The 20640-nt window shown below is 34.9% G+C and overlaps 1 protein-coding gene across 1 annotated transcript; it reads left to right on the forward strand.

Annotated features, from left to right (window-relative positions):
• Nucleotides 1–273: 273 nt before the first annotated feature.
• On the forward strand, nucleotides 274–20535 carry CHD1 (chromodomain helicase DNA binding protein 1; the record flags this gene model as incomplete). The annotated part of the gene is made up of 21 exons (XM_010297084.1): nucleotides 274–478; nucleotides 1488–1592; nucleotides 2889–2956; nucleotides 5074–5223; nucleotides 5513–5793; nucleotides 7146–7371; nucleotides 8219–8319; nucleotides 8580–8758; nucleotides 9839–9966; nucleotides 10585–10801; nucleotides 11410–11499; nucleotides 12371–12561; nucleotides 13683–13871; nucleotides 14180–14342; nucleotides 15455–15607; nucleotides 16110–16181; nucleotides 17934–18083; nucleotides 18678–18826; nucleotides 19098–19194; nucleotides 19280–19375; nucleotides 20338–20535. Coding segments are annotated over 21 exons (3208 nt in total), but the record flags the coding sequence as incomplete, so codon positions are not given.
• Between the last annotated feature and the right edge of the window lie 105 nt (nucleotides 20536–20640).

The raw sequence follows: 20640 nt of genomic DNA on the forward strand, positions 1-20640 counted from the left end.
GCTTGACTCTTCCCTATGAATTTGAATGTTCTTGGTTTATCTTGGTTTTTTAGGCTTCACAAAGAGTATCTGATCACACTGTAAATTCTGATTTCATGTTTATTTTTAACTTTATTCATCTCAGCTTATTTAATTAACTGCATCCATTTGTGTGCTACCCATTTGTCTGGTCTAACTTAACAGTTGATTTATAGATGAAGCGAAGGCAACTTCTGTTCTTTTAATCCTGTTACTTTGGCAATTGTGTAATATCCTACTAACTTCTCATTGCAGCCAATCAGATGACGATTCTGGGTCAGCATCAGGTTCTGGATCTGGTTCAAGCTGTGGAAGCAGTAGTGACGGAAGCAGCAGCCAATCAGGCAGCAGTGACTCTGACTCTGGTTCGGAGTCAGGCACTCAGTCAGAATCAGAGTCTGACGCATCTAGAGAGAATAAACAAATTCAAGCTAAACCGCCAAAAGTTGATGAATCTGAGGTAAACAAAACATATAAATGAACCCTTTGTGAGGGGAAAAAAAAATTAAAAACTCACTCTGTGCAGTTAGTTTAAAGAGCTGTTTTCATTTTAAAAAAAAAGAATAAAAAGAGGAAATGAAGTGTTTAATTAGATTTTAACTTGGTCAGGTTAATGAATGCATGTGCTTAGCTGTCTTAAACATTGGGATAAGTTTCTCATTAATAAGTACTTGAATTGACGCTTTTAAAACTCTCAAATTTATAAGTATTTTGAGTTAAATGCCTACCTAAATTTCATCATGCAGAAGCACACACCAATTTACTGGAATTTATGGAAGACAAAGGCACACATAAAGTTGTTATTTCTGAAATTCTGTTTTTTATATTGTTTCTCTAATGCTTAGTTTCTTTTTATCAATAAATGATTGTATAAAAATTTCAAGCTTACATAGTTGGCTTTCTTTACCTGTAAGTCAGCTAAATTCGGGAAAAAGTGGTGTTTAGAAATCTCTTAAATCCATTTGGCCAAAATTACCTGCACTCTCCTGTGTTACATGAACTTAATTTGGGTAGTACACCATATTTATGAAATGTAGCTGTATATTAGTTACCACAAGAATTGAAGATTGTTAGGGATTCTCTGTTAATATTTTTGTTCATGAACTTCAGTATTACTGTATGAAACAAACGTATTAGCTAAGTTTTCTGAAAGGTATTAACTGGATCAGTTTAAAATGTTTTAAATACTTTATAAATGTTTTACATTAACAACACCTACACAATTACAGTTAAACATGCTGTAGAAATTGTTCTGGCAGTTACTATAAAACATTGTGTTCTTCAAAAATCTTACTACTTTAAAAAGCTCTCCGATACTATTCGTGCATGCAGTATTTTGTAATGAATTTTTTTAATTGATAAAAATAAGATTAATCTTAATAGTGATGCTACTCAGGAAAAGTAAATATGTGGTAAACTGGAGACTTTCAGTATGTTTAACTGACTCTTGCATCTCCGTTTCTGTTCAGTTTTGGAAGTCTAGTCCAAGTATACTTGCTGTGCAAAGATCAGCAGTTCTTAAGAAGCAACAGCAACAACAAAAGGCAGCCTCATCAGACAGTGGTTCAGAAGAGGTGAATAACATCATTTAGATATTAAAAATGTAAACATGCCCATCTCATTGTCTCATATGTTAGAATAAAATTATGTAAAGCCAAGTTATATTCTCTTTGTGCATAAAAGTCTGGTTTTAGTCTATAAAAGTAACATTCAAATAACGGACATTTTTATAAGGAAAAGTAAAAATATCTCTAGTTACCTGTTTTCTAAGTGAGTTGTGCCAAAATTATAGCAACCTCGATTTATGTGGTATTTTTAGATAGGTATTCTGTGATATATGGACAGAATTTTCAAGCCACACAGTACTGACTTGCATTGTATTTTTGAATTCTTGAGTTTTGTAAAGACAGTTAAAAATGCTAAAAGTTTTTTTCAACTTGTTTCTGTGTAAGGGTAGCTGCTGTGGTTTATCAAAAATACCATGGATTAGAAAACTGTATTTTTGCAAATTTTGTAACGGTTACTACAAAAGAATTCTTGTATTTTAAGAACGACACTTGTATTCCAGGTATTTTAAAACCTAAATCATAGGCTAAAGAAGCATTGGCTTTGTGCAGTAGGAACATCTTGTAAGGATACTAGGGACTATGAAATGGAATTCATTTCTAAAGCAGACATTTTTTCCTTCATTACAAAAACTATGCAGTGTAGTCACACTCATTTGCTTGGATTTCTGTTTTTTGTCTGGTATATCATCATTAAAACACTAATTTACAGCTATTGTTAAGTACTCTCTTTTTGAAAGGTGTTTTTCAGGATAAAACTTAATCTAGATCTAAACTTAATCCTGATGAGATTGGTTTTAGAAAAATCTAAATTTAAGAGGATTCTTTGTTTTTCTTTGAACACAAAGAAACATGCTCGTCTTGAAATTTTCTTAAATTGGTGTTTAAGTGTGAAAGAATATGGAAGCTGAGAAAGCTCCTGAGGGTAGTAGATTTTATTAGGATTTTCAAAGAATCGTTATCTTTATTAACTTGGGGCAACTTAAACCATGGCTGTTTTTATGTAGGCACAATGGTTATTTTTTAAGACAGGGTTTTTTGTGATGTTCTCTAGAGCTGTGTTGGCACAATGTGTTCACAGGTGGATAAAACCAAAAACAATAACAGTCCTTAACTAAGTCTGCATTAACAGCTACACTGCAGGGGATGAAGAGGGTAAAACATGAATAATATGCCTCCAGTTTAAAAGTGGGAGCTGATTCAGCTTTTTAATTCAGCTTTTTAATTCAGCTTTTCTAACTTCAGTTAGAAGTACTTCATTCTTTTCGTAATAATGAGTTTTTTGGCTTTTTTTATTCACCGCAGGACCCATCAAGTAGCGAAGATTCTGCAGATGACTCATCCAGTGAAACCAAGACAAAAAAACATAGAGAGTAAGATATTTCATAAGTTATATCACACAATTGTTTTGTCATAGTGATGTATGCTCATAATTCATGGTTCATTTCTCCACACTTGACATGTTTAAGTTGCCTTTTTAATTCATCTTGATCTTGCATTTCCAATTTTGATAAATGTTTAAAGTAAACTCTCAAAGGAACATCTATATCATATTTATTTCTGAGCAAAAGAGTCTGCAGTATTGTTCAAAAACATTTGTGCTTTTATTATTAAAATACCTTGTTGCAGTTTAGGAATGGCCTTCAGCTCAAAAATAAAAATTCTTGTAGAAATGGAAAACTACTTAAGTAGGTTGTTTCAGAACAAATTTAAGTTAGAATTCTTCAGTTAATGCCAGATTCTTTTTGTTTTGTTTTGTTGGTTTTCTTTCCCTCAGACGTGTTTAAAAGTTGTTATAGTTCTGATAAAATTCTTTGCTAGTCAGTAATTACTAATTGAAAATAAGCTTCTTCTAAATGATAGATCAAGAAGTTTGTGAAAAGGATTATACGTTGTTATTGTGGCAGTGAGAGGCAGTGACCTGTGTTTTTTATGAATGGTGTGTAGAAATTGAACAGTTCTGTCATTCCTCTTCTCCCAGTTCATGAATTGCCTCAGTGTTCAGGGTTATCAGTGTTACCAGTGTAATATCTTAAAGAAATGGTAGTTGAAAAAAAAAAAAGGGGGAGTGAAAAAAAAAAAAAGTGCTAACTATGCAAAATGGTATTTTTTCCTAGCAATGAGCTGTTACTACCAGTTTTTTGTTATTTAAGAATTTGATGGCATATAATTGCATAGTCCATTACAGAAAAGATGTTTCAGTTTAGGAACCCATAACCAAATCATATATCCAGTGCTTGAATTTCTGTCCTATGGCTCTTCTGAACAAGTATGTCTGAAGTTGTTATCTGACATGAATATTGGAGATTTCTTGATCTATAGCTTGGTACATGATCAAGCCTTAGAGAATGGTGCTTTATATCTGGTTTTAATATTTCCAAATAAACACAGGTCATGGATTTATGTTGTTATTTTGTTACTTTACTGTTTGCAGAAAAAGTATTTTAATAAGACATTCTGTACCATTGGCTGTGTGCCACCTGTACAATAGACATGTATATGTATTTGTCTTGGATGACTGGAACAGTGGGAATGTAATTTCCTCCAGGACCCAATGTCCTGGAAGAAGGAGAAGCAGTAATTCCTAGGCTTCCTGATTGTAAATTTAAGGAACAGATTTCTTGTTAATATTCGGTTTTGAGCATTGCTACTGCTTTAGCACTTCAGTTAACTAGATTTAAACTTGATGTTAGTATAAAGACCTAGCAATGTTTCAGTAATGTATACCAGACTTTGTTTTTTTCCTTTCTTTTTCATGAAGCTATTAAGAGTAAATTTGCCTGTATAAAGTCAGAGTTTGAAGCAGGATATTGTCCATCAGTGGGTACATCTTTCCTGTGGCAAAGTAGATCTCTGTTAAGCAGGAACAAGGAGATCCTACTGCTCTGTCACAGGTGTCTTACTCAGTATCTTGCCTGGTTGTGAAGCAGTGATCTGGGAGCTCAGTAGGAGCTTTTGGGAGCCAGTGCCACTTAACAGGTTGCTCCAATTTAAGGTTTTCTGGACATTTCTCAAATCTGCCTCTATTTTTTGATTCCTGTGCCAAAGCTGCCAATTCCTCACATGGGCCACAGGTACCATAGGCATTAGATTCTACAGAATATAGTATGACAGGGCTTTATGTGTAAGTTCTGATAAATACACATCTTTCCAGTTAGGCTTGTTAGGTGCTTTGGTTTCTTAATGTCATGTTAATACATTTCTTCATGCTGAAATTTATATAGAAGTCCAGATTTTTGTTTCATTTTGGATTTTAAATCTACCTCTCGATAACAGAAAACGTAGTCTAAGTCCCTTTGAAGCCATTGGGCATTTTTACTTACCTGCTATTCATTGATGACAATTTTCTCTCTCATCAGCTGAAATAACTTTTAGAAGATTCTTATTTCTGTGAAAAACATTGAAATTACAGCAGATACCTGTGGATGAATGCCTGATTTAAAAAAAAAAAAAATTATGTTACTCTCTTGTCTTTCAATATATTATACAGTGAAGACTGGCAAATGTCAGGATCAGGGTCAGTATCGGGAACTGGTTCTGATTCTGAATCAGAGGAAGATAGGGAGAAGAGCAGTTGTGAAGAAAGTGAATCTGACTATGAGCCAAAAAACAAGGTCAAAAGCCGGAAACCTCCAAGCAGGTAAGAAGTCAGTCATTTTGATACTCTGGTACTATTTCTAATAAGCAGTTGAATATTTACTACTACTATAACGACTATAGATGCAAATGAAAACATTAAGCGTTTTTTTAAAGCTACATAAGGTGTTAATATACTAATGCTTTCTAGTGAATGCTTTTTCCTGTCTGCTGTAACTGAAAGTGGAGTAACTGAGCATTCATGAAATACATGTATTCAGAAAGCAATACAGAACATTTATAGTTGTCCCTGTTGAGACATCATTGTTGTGTGATACCTTATTGTCTTCAAGAATTAAGCCCAAAAGTGGGAAGAAGAATGCAGGACCAAAAAAGAGGCAACTTGATTCATTGGAGGATGAGGAGGAGGAAGAGGAGGAAGAGGAGGATGATTATGATAAGAGAGGATCTCGTCGCCAGGCAACAGTCAACATTAGTTACAAAGAAGCTGAAGAAACCAAGACAGATTCTGATGATTTGCTGGAAGTTTATGGAGAAGATGTCCCACAAACTGAAGAAGATGAATTTGAAACTATAGAGAAGTTCATGGATAGTAGAGTTGGCCGAAAAGGAGGTAATTTTTTTTTTTTTTGGTCAGTGTTGTTAAGATCCTGGAGTGCATTGTGGTGCAACTTCAGCAAACATTTTCAACTGTAGGTCACCTGTGACATTTATAAACAGCAAAAATTTTAAAGTTACCAAAAAGTCATCTTGTTTTGTCTTTCATATTCAAAAGGATGTTCCTTTTTAAAGTCCCTTCTAGGTGTTTGCAAAATAAAATGTAGAATTGCAAACCTAAGCACAAAAAACAAATTAAGTGGAAAATAGCTCCATGTTGCATAAAGGCATACCATATTGTTACACCACTGTTCGTACAGTTCAGGGATACTTTTATCAGTATAAATTACATAAAGTGGAGTGGAGAAAGTGGACTAGATAGAAGAGCTGACTAGTAACCTGAACCCTGAAAGATGGTGTTGGCAAGGCTGAACCACTGAGGTTATGATTTCAGTTATTGCTGTACAAATTGTCTCAATAGAATGCAGTACCCCAACTCAATTCCTGGGGCCCTTGCACTTCAGAGTGCAACCTGAAGTTGCAAGTAACCTTTCTCCATTAGTTATACCCAATCTCTAAAGTTTCTGACCCATCTCAGAACTTGCATTCTTCTTCCTTTCAATGTTAGTCTCCTATGCTATCCCAAATTCTAGCGTATCCTGCTCCAATGCATAGTTACTGCAATGGTCAAAGTCTTTGGAACTAAGCTTCTTATATTCTTCCTGGCCAGATGATGTTGCTGCTTTGTGCTGTCTTTTGCTGTTGCCATTCTCTGTTGCTTTATTTGACCCCTGCAGCTTGCTGGGCTCATTTCCTGACCTGGCTGTCCCCACAGAAATGAGCCTGTTTCCTGCTGCTAAGTATGCTTCAGTTGTGATACAGACTATACTTAATTAAAAATGTTCCCAGGTAAGATAACAAAGGCAGAAAAAGTAGTAAAACCTGTGTAGGAAGAAATAGTTTTATAGTATCCTTTCAGGGCTGACCACACATAATGTCAAATGTCATTTGTACACTCAGAGATGAATGTAACAGAAAATGACAAGCAGCATTAGTAGAGCATTCCCTCGTGATCACTTTTAAGAACTAGGAATGCAAAGAAAATTCTCATGAGAAAAGATAAGATATTGTAGGTTAGCTGCAGAAGTTTTGGTTGCCTTTTTGATTCTCTTTTGACTACTTGTGCATGTGTTAACACATCTACATCACAAACGTTCAAATAAGAGTAATGGCATGAGAGCTGTAGATACTAGTCAAGTATATACTCATCTAAAAGTATCACTAATTGCTTACTACACTGCATTTCTTACTGGTTAACTGGTGACAATGCACAATTAATTAAGGCTTATGATGTGGTTTCTTTCTCAGCCACGGGTGCTGCAACCACCATTTATGCAGTTGAGGCAGACGGTGACCCAAATGCTGGATTTGAAAAGTCAAAGGAGCCAGGAGAAATACAGTATCTTATTAAATGGAAAGGTTGGTCACACATCCATAACACTTGGGAAACTGAGGAAACGCTGAAGCAACAAAATGTTAAAGGAATGAAGAAATTGGACAACTACAAGAAAAAGGATCAGGAAACAAAACGATGGTGAGTATTTTTATGTAGACTTCTGCGATACTTATTTTGTAACAGTGTAGATGTTCTGTTGTGTTTCTGAGACCCGTTACCTCTTTTTGAGGGCATAATTTCAGGTGTCTATGCAACAGGAAGACGAGAACTTTATAAGTTGAAGTCTCCTTAACATGTTCCTGTAAGACAATCTTCTGAACCTGATTTTAGTGTGTGTGTGTTATTAGTGGAATTTTAATAAGGTGGGTAGTGTTTAAATAACAAATCATACCTACTACTAATTTTGTTGTTACATTTTGATCAGAGTTCTTCAGGAATTGCTGCAGAGATTAATGTTTTCTTGGTGCATTAGCCATTTCAGATAACCTTCAAGAATTCAGTTTTCTCGACTCAAACCTGAGGATAAGCCTGAGAACAAAAACCTGAAGAAAAATCCATACATTTTAAAGTCACCTTTTTTGTATTCATTTCTATTAGTATCAGTGAATACTGGTGGGATTTTTAGCAACTTACTGTAACATGTATTCTTACAGAGTGAGCTACCCTGAATTGTACTATTCCATCAAAATACCCTGTAAAGTACACTACTTATTGTTGAGAATAGGTATTCTGAGTTAGCTGCATGACTAGTACCGCTTGTAGCTGTAGTAGTTGTGTCTCTTGATAAGAATTCTCAGTAATTAATGATGAGGCACCTAGGCCAGACGTAACAATTTTGTAGTAGGAATTTCTAAGTTGTCCCTTCAAAGAAGCTTTGTAAGCAACATATCTGTGATGCTTACATTCAGAGCTTTAGAGTTGCCAAATTTTCTTAGTTTTAGAACTATGTAGTGTAAGAAGTGTTGTAAATTAACTCCCGTTACAGGTTGAAAAACGCTTCTCCAGAAGATGTGGAATATTACAATTGCCAGCAGGAGCTTACAGATGATCTACATAAACAATATCAGATAGTGGAAAGAATAATTGGTATGTTACAAACTTATGCACACAAAATAGCATTGAGAATTCTATATGTTCACTGCTTTTGTCTTGCATTTGTAGTTGCGAAGTTTAGAATATGAATATCACTAACTTCATAATCCAAAAGAAAACTTTGGGTAAAGAGAAAAGTTGTCATACTGTCTGTGCTATAAAGGTAGCTTATGTCATCTTATTACCTAAAATGAATGTTTTCATAAGATACAGAAGTAAAATGCTGATCAGATATCTCTGGTGCATTTCTGCAGCTCATTCAAATCAGAAATCAGCAGCTGGTTATCCAGACTACTATTGTAAATGGCAGGGTCTGCCTTATTCAGAATGTAGCTGGGAAGACGGTGCGCTCATTTCCAAAAAGTTTCAAGCACGCATTGATGAGTACTTTAGCAGAAATCAATCCAAGACCACTCCTTTTAAGGACTGCAAGGTGAGAATGTAATTTGCAGTGCATTTATAATCAGTTGTACTATATCTGGCTGGGATGGAGTTAATTTTCTTCATAGCAGCCTGTATGGCCTGTTTTAGATTTGTGACCTCAACAGTGTTGATAACACATTAAGTGTTTTGTTATCAACAGTGTTGATAACACATTAAGTGTTTTGGCTGTTGGTGAACAGTGCTTAGACAGTGCAAGACCTCTGTTTCTTGCTGGGCCCTCCCCGCCATGAGTAGGCTGGGGATGGGCAAGGAGCTGGGAGGGAACACAGCCGTACAGCTGACCCCAACTGACCAAAGAGATATTCCATGGTAATGTCATGGTCAGCAATAAAACTGGGTGGGCTGAGCAGGGTGTTTGAAGGTGGCTGTTGCTCAGAGACTTGCTGGTCATCAGCCTGCTGGTGAGTTAATGTGTGAATTCTTTTCTGTCACTTGTGGGGTTTTTTTTGATGTGCATTTTTGTTTTGGTTGGTTGGGGTTTTTTTCCTTCACCTAGTAAACTCTTTATTTCGACCCACAGGTTTTTTGCAGTTTTGCTCTTTCAGTTCCCTCCCCTGTCCTGCTGGGGTGAGGAGTGAGTAAGCAACTGGGTGGCAGCCTAGTGCCAGCCAGGTTCAAGCCACCACATCAGTTGCGATAGTAAAAATATGAAAATCTTCAATGAATCCGGAGATAAGATACATATTATGAAGTATTTCTGAAGGTTGTTCAGAATAGTAGTAATGATATAGTAATATATACGGAAAATATCACTATTGAGCATAGGTTTTTGTAAATGCTAGTAGCCTGCATTTTTACTAGCATTCAAAGGTGGGCTTGTTTAGTATTGTAGTTTATTTTAAAAGTAAACTTTGAATGAGTTATATTTACTTCCCCTGTGAAATTTAGATTAGCAGTCAACCTAATTTCAATTGCAAATTGCCTGGTGTTTTTTTATGGCCTAGTTTTCATTGATGGATAAAAACTAGACTTGGTGACCCAGTAGATCACTACTGCTATTTTTTCTATAGGAAGATATTTTGGAAACTTCAGTCAGTAGCAGGACTGAAGATCAATTTTCTTTTGACAGGCTCTAAAACAGAGGCCAAGGTTTGTTGCACTAAAGAAGCAACCATCTTACATTGGAGGACATGAAACTTTAGAGTTAAGAGATTATCAGTTAAATGGATTGAATTGGCTTGCTCACTCATGGTGCAAGTAAGTATAGTCTGAAATGAGTTTTTCTGTTTGTAAATTGTAAGCATTTGTAGAACTTTGATTTTTGTGGTGGGTTTTTTTGTGGGGTTTTTTTTTGTTTGTTTGTTTGTTTGTTTTGTTTGTTTTTTTTTTTTTTTTTTATGTGGAGGGTTTCATACAGTAAGCTCAAAGTAGAGGTCTGAGGGGAGTGGTTTTGCTCTAAGTGGTACCAAACCGTGTAATTCCCTGGCTGTTCTCAAAAAACATCTAAGCTCTGTTGCTTTGCTTTTAATATCGTATGAGGGTAAGTCATATTTTTAGAAAACAAAACAGTAAAACCAGAAAATCAAACACAAAGTCTTTTAAAATGTCAACATTAGTGTTATACTTTTAAAATTAGGCTCATGAGGAATACTTGCAAGTTATTTGTTATTTTTGTTAATTTAATTAAAGTATTAAGGGAGGGGGTTGGAAATTTTTTTAATGGAAAAGCAATGGAAATAAACTTCTTCAAGATGTATAGTTGCAAGACCTTGAAAATTTTTATGAGTGGGTTTTATGCTCAAAAAATAGTTTCTTCTTGTCCAATCCCTCTTCCTCTAACATCACACCCCCTTCCCCCCCCAATTTTCGTTTTAGAGGGAATAGCTGTATTCTCGCAGATGAAATGGGTCTGGGTAAAACAATACAAACAATTTCTTTTCTGAACTACCTGTTTCACGAGCATCAATTGTATGGGCCTTTTTTGCTGGTTGTGCCACTTTCTACCTTGACATCTTGGCAAAGAGAGATTCAAACTTGGGCTCCTCAGATGAATGCTGTAGTTTACTTAGGAGATGTAACTAGCAGAAATATGGTGAGTATTTCTCTTTGTTGTTGGAAGGGCTTGTAGATAAACAAGACTGGCTTCATATTCCTGTCCTCTGCTATCTCCAGTATTTTGGTTAGGACTGAGCAAATACTTCCTGAAACACTGTGTGTTTAACATGCAGATGGAAAGCTTAGATTTTGATTTGATACAAATGTGTGTGAAAGATTTCCTTCCTGTTTAATAGTGAATAGGATTAAAAAATTTAGTCTTGCATTTGAAAACAGCTTATCTTCTGACATATGATTATTTAGGTGGGTGTAGTAAAAATAAATAGGTAAGCAAGCCAGTCATGATCTTAATATTTCCTGAAACGTTGTTTTCTTAATGTGTTTTCTGAATGTTAGTAATCTTACACATTAAAGTAAAAAATGTTTTGTAGAAGTACTTTACTGTTTATTCAGAAGCTTAAACAAAATATTTTTTGAGTGCTTAGATTGGAAGTTCAGTCTTGTGTATGTTAATATATTGTGCCTCTGTTTTGCTATCGTGTTATTGTATGTCATTAAATATTTACATTGTGGCAGTACTTAAATTCATGCCAGTCAACAAGATCTTTTTTCCCTAGCTTATGGTTCACCTGATTGTTTTTGTAGATAAGAACTCATGAATGGATGCACCCACAAACCAGACGATTAAAATTTAACATACTTCTAACAACGTATGAAATTTTGCTGAAGGATAAGGTAATCACACTTTTCTGCAAGGAGATAAAAATCATTTCTCCAGTGTAGAACTCTCTTTAGACTTGCATGTATTTGGTTTGTGGGCCATTAAATTTATGGACAGTGTGATAGCTTTTGCTTTTGGAAGTATGACAGTGTGTGGTTTGGGGTTTGGGTTTTGGCGTTTTCTGTGTGTGTTTGGGTTTTTTAAGGACTTCCAGATTTTCTCTGTGTCTGGTGAGGCTTTCAGCCTTTTTCCATTTCATTAAGTGGGTAACTCTTCATTTTCTCCAGTTTGCTTGAGATTCTTATTACTGTAATAATCTTTTCCTGACTTCAAGAACTCTACTTCTTTGCAGACCACCATCAAGGAACTGAAAAAGAACCCAACCCTTAGCTCCAAACATGATACAGAACTCTGAAATCGCATATAGTTTTTCTTTTTTATTGTGCATACAGTAGTAGGTGTACATGTATTCATACTGTCTCCATAGTAGTAGCACACAGAGTTATTGTTAATCCTTCTAACAATATATGGAAATTTTTATAGGTAGTAAAGAAACAGAACATTTTTACTGAATTTGTTTGTACATGCTGGGAAGAAGAGGTCAATAGTGATATTATTTTCTTCCATGTAAAAATTAATGTGGGCCAGACTTCTGGCCATTATTTTCCTTTTAAACTTAATTTATACTAACTTGGGATGCTTGCATAGCGTTTCATTGAATCTGGCAAATTTAAAAGCCATAATTATTACTAAAAACATATAGCTGTCCATATTTTAGTAAAGTAAGCCAAGAAATGATGGTGTTTATAGCCTGATTATAAAATGTGGGAAATTATGCAATGTGTGTGTTTGTATAATGTTCATCTCCTCCTTAATTTCTTTAAGTCATTCCTTGGTGGTCTGAATTGGGCGTTCATAGGAGTTGACGAAGCTCATCGTTTAAAAAATGATGACTCCCTTCTGTACAAGACTTTAATAGATTTTAAGTCTAACCATCGTCTTCTTATTACTGGAACCCCTCTGCAAAACTCCCTCAAAGAGCTTTGGTCTTTGTTGCACTTCATCATGCCAGAAAAGTAAGGAAGCGTTTTACATGATTCTTTTTAACAGTTTTTGGGGTCCAATTTGTTATTGTGAAGTAGCATAGTGATTTGAAAAGCAACAGAAGTAGAGAATCATGCTGAAAGATAATTTAAATATCCTATATAAAGTAGGTGCTTTTTTTTTTTTCATGCTGCTCCAGATAACACTGGTAGCAGTTGTAACCTTTTCCCATTTTAACAGTCCACAAAAATGATGGATTGATGTATGGGTCAGAACCTGGAAAAAAGGCTTCATCTTAGCGTAAGAGGTAAACAATTTGGATTTATTCTGGGGAAATAGAATGGAATCTTTTCTGTGTTAGTACTATTAATGAAAACAAATTTGTACCCAGATGTTCAATATTCTGTAGTTCAGTCAGATAGCTGGTTTTCCCATATGGTTTGTATACAGTAAACTTACTGTATTGACCTTACTTTGTAGTGACCTCTGCTTATACCCAAGATAAATTAGAGCTCATGTGTGAGAGCACATTCCTGTTAGACATCTTGTAGATGCCAAGCACCATAGCTCCATTTAATTTGGGCTATGGATTTTACTGACTTCTTCAGAACCTTACAAGCAAAGCCACTATGGTCTAGTACCCATTCTTCATTTGATCGTTAAGTCTGTTCTACTCTGTTAACAGAGAGGATAGTTACACTTCAGCTAGACCATACAAGCTGCAAAACATATATTAAGTAGTCTCTTGTTCTCTTGCACACCCTCCAGCCATGCAGCTGTTTTTTCATGCTGCTCTTGATAAATGTAATAATGGAATTTCTGCAACCATCTAGGTGAGTATACTTGCATAAAAAGAAAAATGTTGTGTTTCCACTGGGGAAGTTAAAATTTAGTAGTTTTCATTCTGCAAATGCTTTTGGAAAGTGCCGTTCTTCTATTTACAGGCAAAGTATTTGGATTTTCTTGTGAGATGAAAATTCAGAAATTGGTTAAATTGAACAGAAGGGAGTGGGGAAGAAGTCCAAATGTGTTTGTGCTCTTCTGGTATATCTGGTATACATGTTCTGTGTTTGTGTTAGCTTTCTTCTTGAATTTTGCTTCCTCAGGTCATTAGCAGTATGTCACTATTTTGCGCTCATTCTTTATGTTGAAGGTTTTCTTCCTGGGAAGATTTTGAAGAGGAGCATGGCAAAGGGAGAGAGTATGGTTATGCAAGTCTTCACAAAGAACTTGAACCATTTCTGCTGAGAAGAGTTAAAAAGGATGTAGAAAAGTCTTTACCTGCTAAAGTTGAGCAAATTCTGAGGATGGAAATGAGTGCGTTGCAGAAGCAATATTACAAGTAAGTAACAACACTTTTTAAATTTTTCTGTATTAGTGATATATCTACATGCAATTTACTGAAGTATAATAGTTTTTATAATACAATTTGAACTTGAATCTTCTAGAGTTCCACAATGGCAAAATTCTATGAAGAAGCAAGGGCTCAAAAATTACACTGATCTAATGTCTGTTCATGTCACTTCTTTTGTTTGGCCTGTTTGTACGTTCTTTTGGGAGCTGTTTTTTTTCTTTAGCTTGTTGAGCTTATGTCTGTCTTGCGTCCACATATAATTAGAAATTACTTATATTGTACATCTTCTATCACAGGTGGATTTTAACTAGGAATTATAAAGCCCTCAGTAAGGGTTCAAAAGGCAGTACCTCAGGCTTTTTGAACATCATGATGGAACTCAAGAAGTGTTGTAACCATTGCTACCTCATTAAACCACCGGATGATAATGAATTCTATAATAAACAGGAGGCCTTACAGGTAATATTACTTTTTAATAATAATTAAAAACAAGTATTGTTTTACATCTGTAATATTCACACAATTCTATAGTGCTCTGGCAGTTTATTAATTCTTACTGAAATATATTAAGAAAAAACAGGTTCTCTGGAAAATATGCATCCTGGGTCTTACGGGTAAGCGAATTGATTTTTGTCTTACTTGGATCTGAATAATTGACACATAATTGACAAAATAACCCCAATTTTAATTACAGTCAAAGTAAAAATGTAATCGTTTGAAACAGGTTCTGTATTTTCATGCAAAACAAACTATTTTAAACCTAAGTAAAATAAAATAGCTAAGCACATAAATGTAGTGTAAGTGGAAATGCATGTGACTAACAATGATGCATCAGCAATCTATGTGATAATAGAAGGTGGTCTTCAGAATGCTTTTAAGCTTTTTTTGTAATCACATACTGTTCTCTGTATGCCTGCAAACAACCAAAGTGAAAGGAAATGAAAGCAATAAGCATCCAAAGCTCAGTCTGATTTTGTTGTTGTTGTAACAGATGAAAACAATTATCATCACTACCAAAGATGGTCTGTTGTTTCTTTTTTTTTTTAAAGTTAACTAGTATTTGTACCAAAACTGTTGAGAAGCACAGCAACAGATAAGACGACTGTTTTTGTTGATGTAGTTTATACCCACATAAATGTTTCCAAAGATGATTTTTTTTCTGCAAGCTTTCAAGTTGATAACTTAAATACCTTCTCAAAGCTACTAGTTTGTGTAGTGGCAAATATCCACCTCCTTTCTGGCATTAAGAATAAAAGCACCTAACTCAGAATTTAGCATTCCCCAAAGTTCCATCCCAAACATCTTCACCTAAAGAGGCCTAACGTTTTCAACATTAAATTTCACATTTGCTTGAGTTTCTGTTTTAGTTGTTCCCCATGGAGCTCAGAAGGTTTTACAGGCTTTAGGTGGTCTAGAATGTTAAGCACCATAAACAAGATTCCTCTCATTTATTCTTGCCTGAGAAACTTGATTGATAGGCTTAGAGGGTTAAGCATTGTCTAACCAGCTGCAGTGTGTATTAGTGTTGAGATGAACTTAATTTTGTAATATGTATTTCTTGGGTTTTGTAGCATTTAATACGTAGCAGCGGGAAACTAATCCTTCTTGACAAGCTACTGATTCGTCTGCGAGAACGTGGCAACAGAGTTCTAATTTTCTCACAGATGGTGAGGATGCTGGACATCCTGGCAGAGTATCTGAAGTATCGTCAGTTTCCCTTTCAGGTAAGACTCTTGGTGGTAGTAGCCAAGATCTTGAATATGAGAAAAATATTCTCTTCACTCTGAGGGTGACAGAGTACCGGAACAAGTTGTCCAGAAGTTATGGAATTTCCATCCTCTGTGACATTCAAAAGCCACCTGGACACGACCTTGGGCAACCTGCCTTAGCTGTCCCTGCCTGAGTAGAGGAGTTAGACAAGATGAGGACCTCCAGAGGTCCCTTCCAACCTCAGCTGTTTTGCGCATATGTGATCTTTACTGCTTTCTTTAAGAAAACATACAAGAAAATGTGGGGTTTGTTTCTAGAAAGACTGGCAATTGCGATATGCTAAACAGTACTTTGAAGTGAAAGCGATGAATTAAAAAATTGTGTGAAAAATTGTGTTGTATTACTTTTTTTTCCTTCACATAACAGTGAGAATTTGGCAGTTGAGAATTCAAGTTGCTCTGATTTCAAATATAGTATAAGGATTACTTTTTAACTGTAATATTCAATCTCTTTAAGAGACTTGATGGATCAATAAAAGGGGAATTGAGGAAACAAGCACTGGATCATTTTAATGCAGAAGGATCAGAGGTATGGTATTTTTTTCCTAAGGAATCTGTTTTATTTTTTCCCAAGAAACTTTAAAAAAATGACACAAAAAATGAAGGCTCAGAAAAGCGAGGAATATATCAATAAGGTTGAAAATTAATTGTTATTGCCTGGACTGTAAGGTTTACATCTGTTAATTTTTTTCTCTAAGAAGAGATTAAGTAGGAAATGCATAACCTTTTTTTTTTTCTAAAGCTCTTTATCAAAGTAATTTTAATTACTGTATAAATGCTGCAGAAACTTAACCTTAGTTTTGTTGCTGTGTAGAACTTAACCCAACAATGTTTGCAAGAGCATTGAACTTACATAAGCAGTTAGCATCAAAAACATCCTTTGGCAATGGGCAGAACTAACTTGTGTATGTCCTTGCATGAACAAGCACCTTTGGTTGGTTCAAATCTGACTTCTGTTATCTTCATGTGTTGCCACCTACTTACTTGCCCTGGAAGAAATAACGGAGAACTGATTTCTAGCCATTCAATGTGAGAAACCTGTGAATACATAAGTGTCTGTTACAGATTCTTTCTTTTCTGAGTTGGAAAATTGGTAGCTTATTTAGCATTCCTAATTTGCAAGCCATTCTATACCTTTGATCAGCTTAAGTCTTTATCTTACACTGGCAGATTTGGGAGAGGGGATGTTATTTTGGTTGGGGGGTTTTTGTTTGTTTTTTTAATAGGTAATTGAAGGATAGTATTTATCAGTTGCAGCTGAGTTTGTTTCTGCAATGATGGAGGGAGAAGGACTTAACAAATGTCTGAAGTTTACATTATGGAGTTAAATACGGAAGTTAATTCTGTTTCGAATTTCTAGCATAGACATTGTTGCCTTTTTCTGAAATCCTTACACTTACACTGTATATTTTTTGAGATGAAGAGGAATTTAAACTTCATCCATTTCAAAAATGGAGATGAACTATGCATTTGTGGCAGCAACAAAATTATGTTCTCAGTTTTATTTTTTAGTTCTTTCCTAAAAATTCAGAACATTCTGAATGGTTTTTGGCCATTATGGAGCTTTTCATTACATGGAAATTTCTAACACAATTCACAGGACTCATTCCGAGTGTAATGATATGATATTTCCTGAAACTGTACTGAAAATTGGGACTTTTTTTTTTAACCTGTTTTACTTTATCTTGAATTTAATCAAATGTTGTTTTATTTCATGTCTCAAGATTCTTCTACAGTCCTTCATAGTTGTGTTTGAATGAGTAATTCTGTGTGACCTACAGGCTTTTCACCTCATTGCTTATCCCTTTTTCATATTGTTCATGTGTATGTTGAATAGCATTGAAGCTGGCAGAAGACTTTTACTTCCTGTCTCTTGAACAGCCTGTAGGCTTAAGCATCTTTCCTGATCTGGCATGGCTACTTAGTCTTCTAGGGCTTGGGGCAGGGAGTGTGGGAGAGGGACTTTGTAATATACAAGGTTTTAACAGTGGGGTTTTTGTACTTTTTAGCCAGTCTTTTGTTTGGTTGGGATTTTTGGTTAGTGATGAGCTTGTAAGATGCTGCTTCCTTTAAACTGTTGAGAAGTTGGTAACTATTTATGAAAGAAATTTACATCAATGCTTGCTTTATACTTAAAGAAGCTTTAACTATAGAACAGTTATGGAATTGGTAGTAATATGTATTTTGTAGTCTGTGCCACAGGCTGCATAAACAAGTGTCATACTGGTTCCTTTAAGAGTATTAAAACTGTTGTATATAAAACTATTTCTTATGATTTCAGGATTTCTGCTTTTTACTCTCTACCAGAGCTGGAGGATTAGGTATCAACTTGGCATCTGCTGACACTGTAGTTATATTTGATTCTGATTGGAATCCACAGAACGATCTACAAGCACAGGCTAGAGCGCATAGGATTGGACAGAAGAAACAGGTACATACATTCAGCTTTAAGCTCCAAACCTGAATGAGGGTTCCATACAATAGCTGTCCACTTTGCCTACACTATTCAGTCTTCTTGTATTTCTGAGAATAACTAATACTTGCTGCATATGTCCAAAAATGTTAGTAGTGCTCATTTAACTTTCTTTTTTTAAATATCCCTGTATGGAGAGATAACATAGTACCTGTGGTATATGGATGGGAGGGGGAGAAGAGTTGTGGTCTTGTCTGTCCCACGTTCATTGGCATCATGTCATTTTAGAAAATAACTGCTACATCATGCTTATCACCCTTCCTTAAATATTTGTTAGTTCCCTTCAGGTTTCTTTCTTGCAGAAGACATACAGTAATAATTGGAAATATGACAGTTTTGCCTGTGGCAATGCTTGTGTCACATAACTGAAGCTTAAAAAAAGAGGGTGAAGAGTTTATTTCTCTGGATTTTTTTTAAAATGCTTATGTAAAGACTGTGGTAAGGTGATTGAAATAGTATTTCATATTTGAAACTAGTCAATAAATTCAGAAGATATGTAGTGAAGACTGATATTTCTCCTTGTTGTTGCTTATTTTATTAAAATATACATAGGTTAATATTTATCGGCTGGTCACAAAAGGATCAGTAGAAGAAGATATTCTTGAAAGAGCCAAGAAAAAGATGGTGTTGGATCATTTAGTAATTCAGAGAATGGACACTACAGGGAAAACCATACTACATACAGGCTCTACTCCTTCAAGGTATATTTGTATTTATTTCCATACCAAGTTACCCTTAAGTATATTTGACAAGTAGTCAAAAATGAAATATTTCATTTTGTTAATGAAAGGCAAAATAAGGTTAAATAAGTAAAGACACAAATTATATTGTCTTTGCGGATTTTTATTTGCTTATTAAATATAAATAGTTTTTATTTAACAGTAAGAAGAAAGCTTAATTGACTCATGATTATAGAGAACTTTTTCAAGTTACTAAGATAAAATGTTTTTCCTGAAACACCCTTTATTTCAGCTCAACCCCTTTTAATAAGGAGGAATTATCAGCAATTTTGAAGTTTGGTGCTGAGGAACTTTTTAAAGAACCTGAAGGGGAAGAACAGGAGCCCCAGGTAAGTAGTGTTTCTGGACTAGATAGATAAAACAACTGAAAGCCTGTATGAATTATTTCATTGTAAAGAGAAACTTATTTTTTAGGAAATGGATATAGATGAAATCTTGAAGAGGGCTGAAACTCGGGAAAATGAGCCAGGTCCATTAACTGTAGGAGATGAGTTGCTTTCACAGTTCAAGGTATTGCTCTGTTCCCTCCCTCCTGCCGTAATTACGCTTTCCTTTATAAATAGTACTGGTTTTCTTTTTTGCACCTATCCATCTCTTCATTCTTAGGAAATAGATGCCTCAGTACGTTAAGTCTATACCTCTTTCTTATAAAATATCTTTTCACCTGTACATAATACCTGGCCATCAGTATAAACATTTACAAACACACGATGTATTTTGGTAATAAAATAAGAGATATTTATCAATGTGTTAATGATTAAAATTCTAGGTAGTTTTGTTTTTATTTACTACCTTTGTTGTTAAGCAGCTGTGATATCTTTGAATGCAAAATACGAAGTTTGCATTTCTTAGTTGATGACTTCTAGAAATAGCTTTTAGCCCAGAAGTAAACTTGAATCCCAGGTATTTTAAGTGTTTTCAGTTAAATGTGTTATAATTTGGGTGCAAAAAAACCCAAAAACAGAGCATGATATGTTTGTTTAGATTATTAAGTAGCTCTCCTGCTGATTGTTCATTTGCAGCATATTTTGATTTCTATAGTATATTAATATTCTATAGTATGTTAATATTTGGTCAGTTCTATGTTATTATAGTTTCACATTAACTCAGGTATTCAAGTGTTGTTTAGCCCTGTTTTGAAGGAAGCTAAACAAGAATCATAGAATCAAGCTCTCAGGGCATATAATATTATGCATATTATATTAGTCAACTTTTAAAAGAATAAAAAGATTCTTTTCTTATCTTAGCCCATGTTGCATGGAAACTGTGTCTGTTTCTACTTCCATTACAGATAGTGTTTCATGAAGCATTTTGTATGTATAAATTTTTATATATTATAAAACAATAGCATATATTAATGCATAAAATATGCCACCTAGAACCTTTTTTTTCCTAAAACGTTAGTTTCACAGTCTTTTTCAAATAAAGTCATATATTGATGTGATGAAAATACGTATATTCTGATGTACAAGGTGGCCAACTTTTCCAATATGGATGAAGATGATATTGAGTTGGAACCAGAAAGAAATTCAAGAAATTGGGAAGAAATCATTCCAGAAGTCCAGCGGCGAAGAATAGAAGAGGAGGAAAGACAAAAAGAACTTGAAGAAATATACATGCTCCCAAGAATGAGAAACTGTGCAAAACAGGTGTGTCTTGATTCTGACTGACTTGCACTTCTATGTTGCTGTAGGTTTAGTTTGTTTATGGGGGTTGTTGCTCAGGTTTGGGGTTTGGGTTTTTTTCCTTAACACATATTTTTGGCGGACTAGGTA

This window comes from Phaethon lepturus, unplaced genomic scaffold (assembly GCF_000687285.1).
Source record: "Phaethon lepturus isolate BGI_N335 unplaced genomic scaffold, ASM68728v1 scaffold1331, whole genome shotgun sequence".
Lineage (NCBI taxonomy): Eukaryota > Metazoa > Chordata > Aves > Phaethontiformes > Phaethontidae > Phaethon > Phaethon lepturus.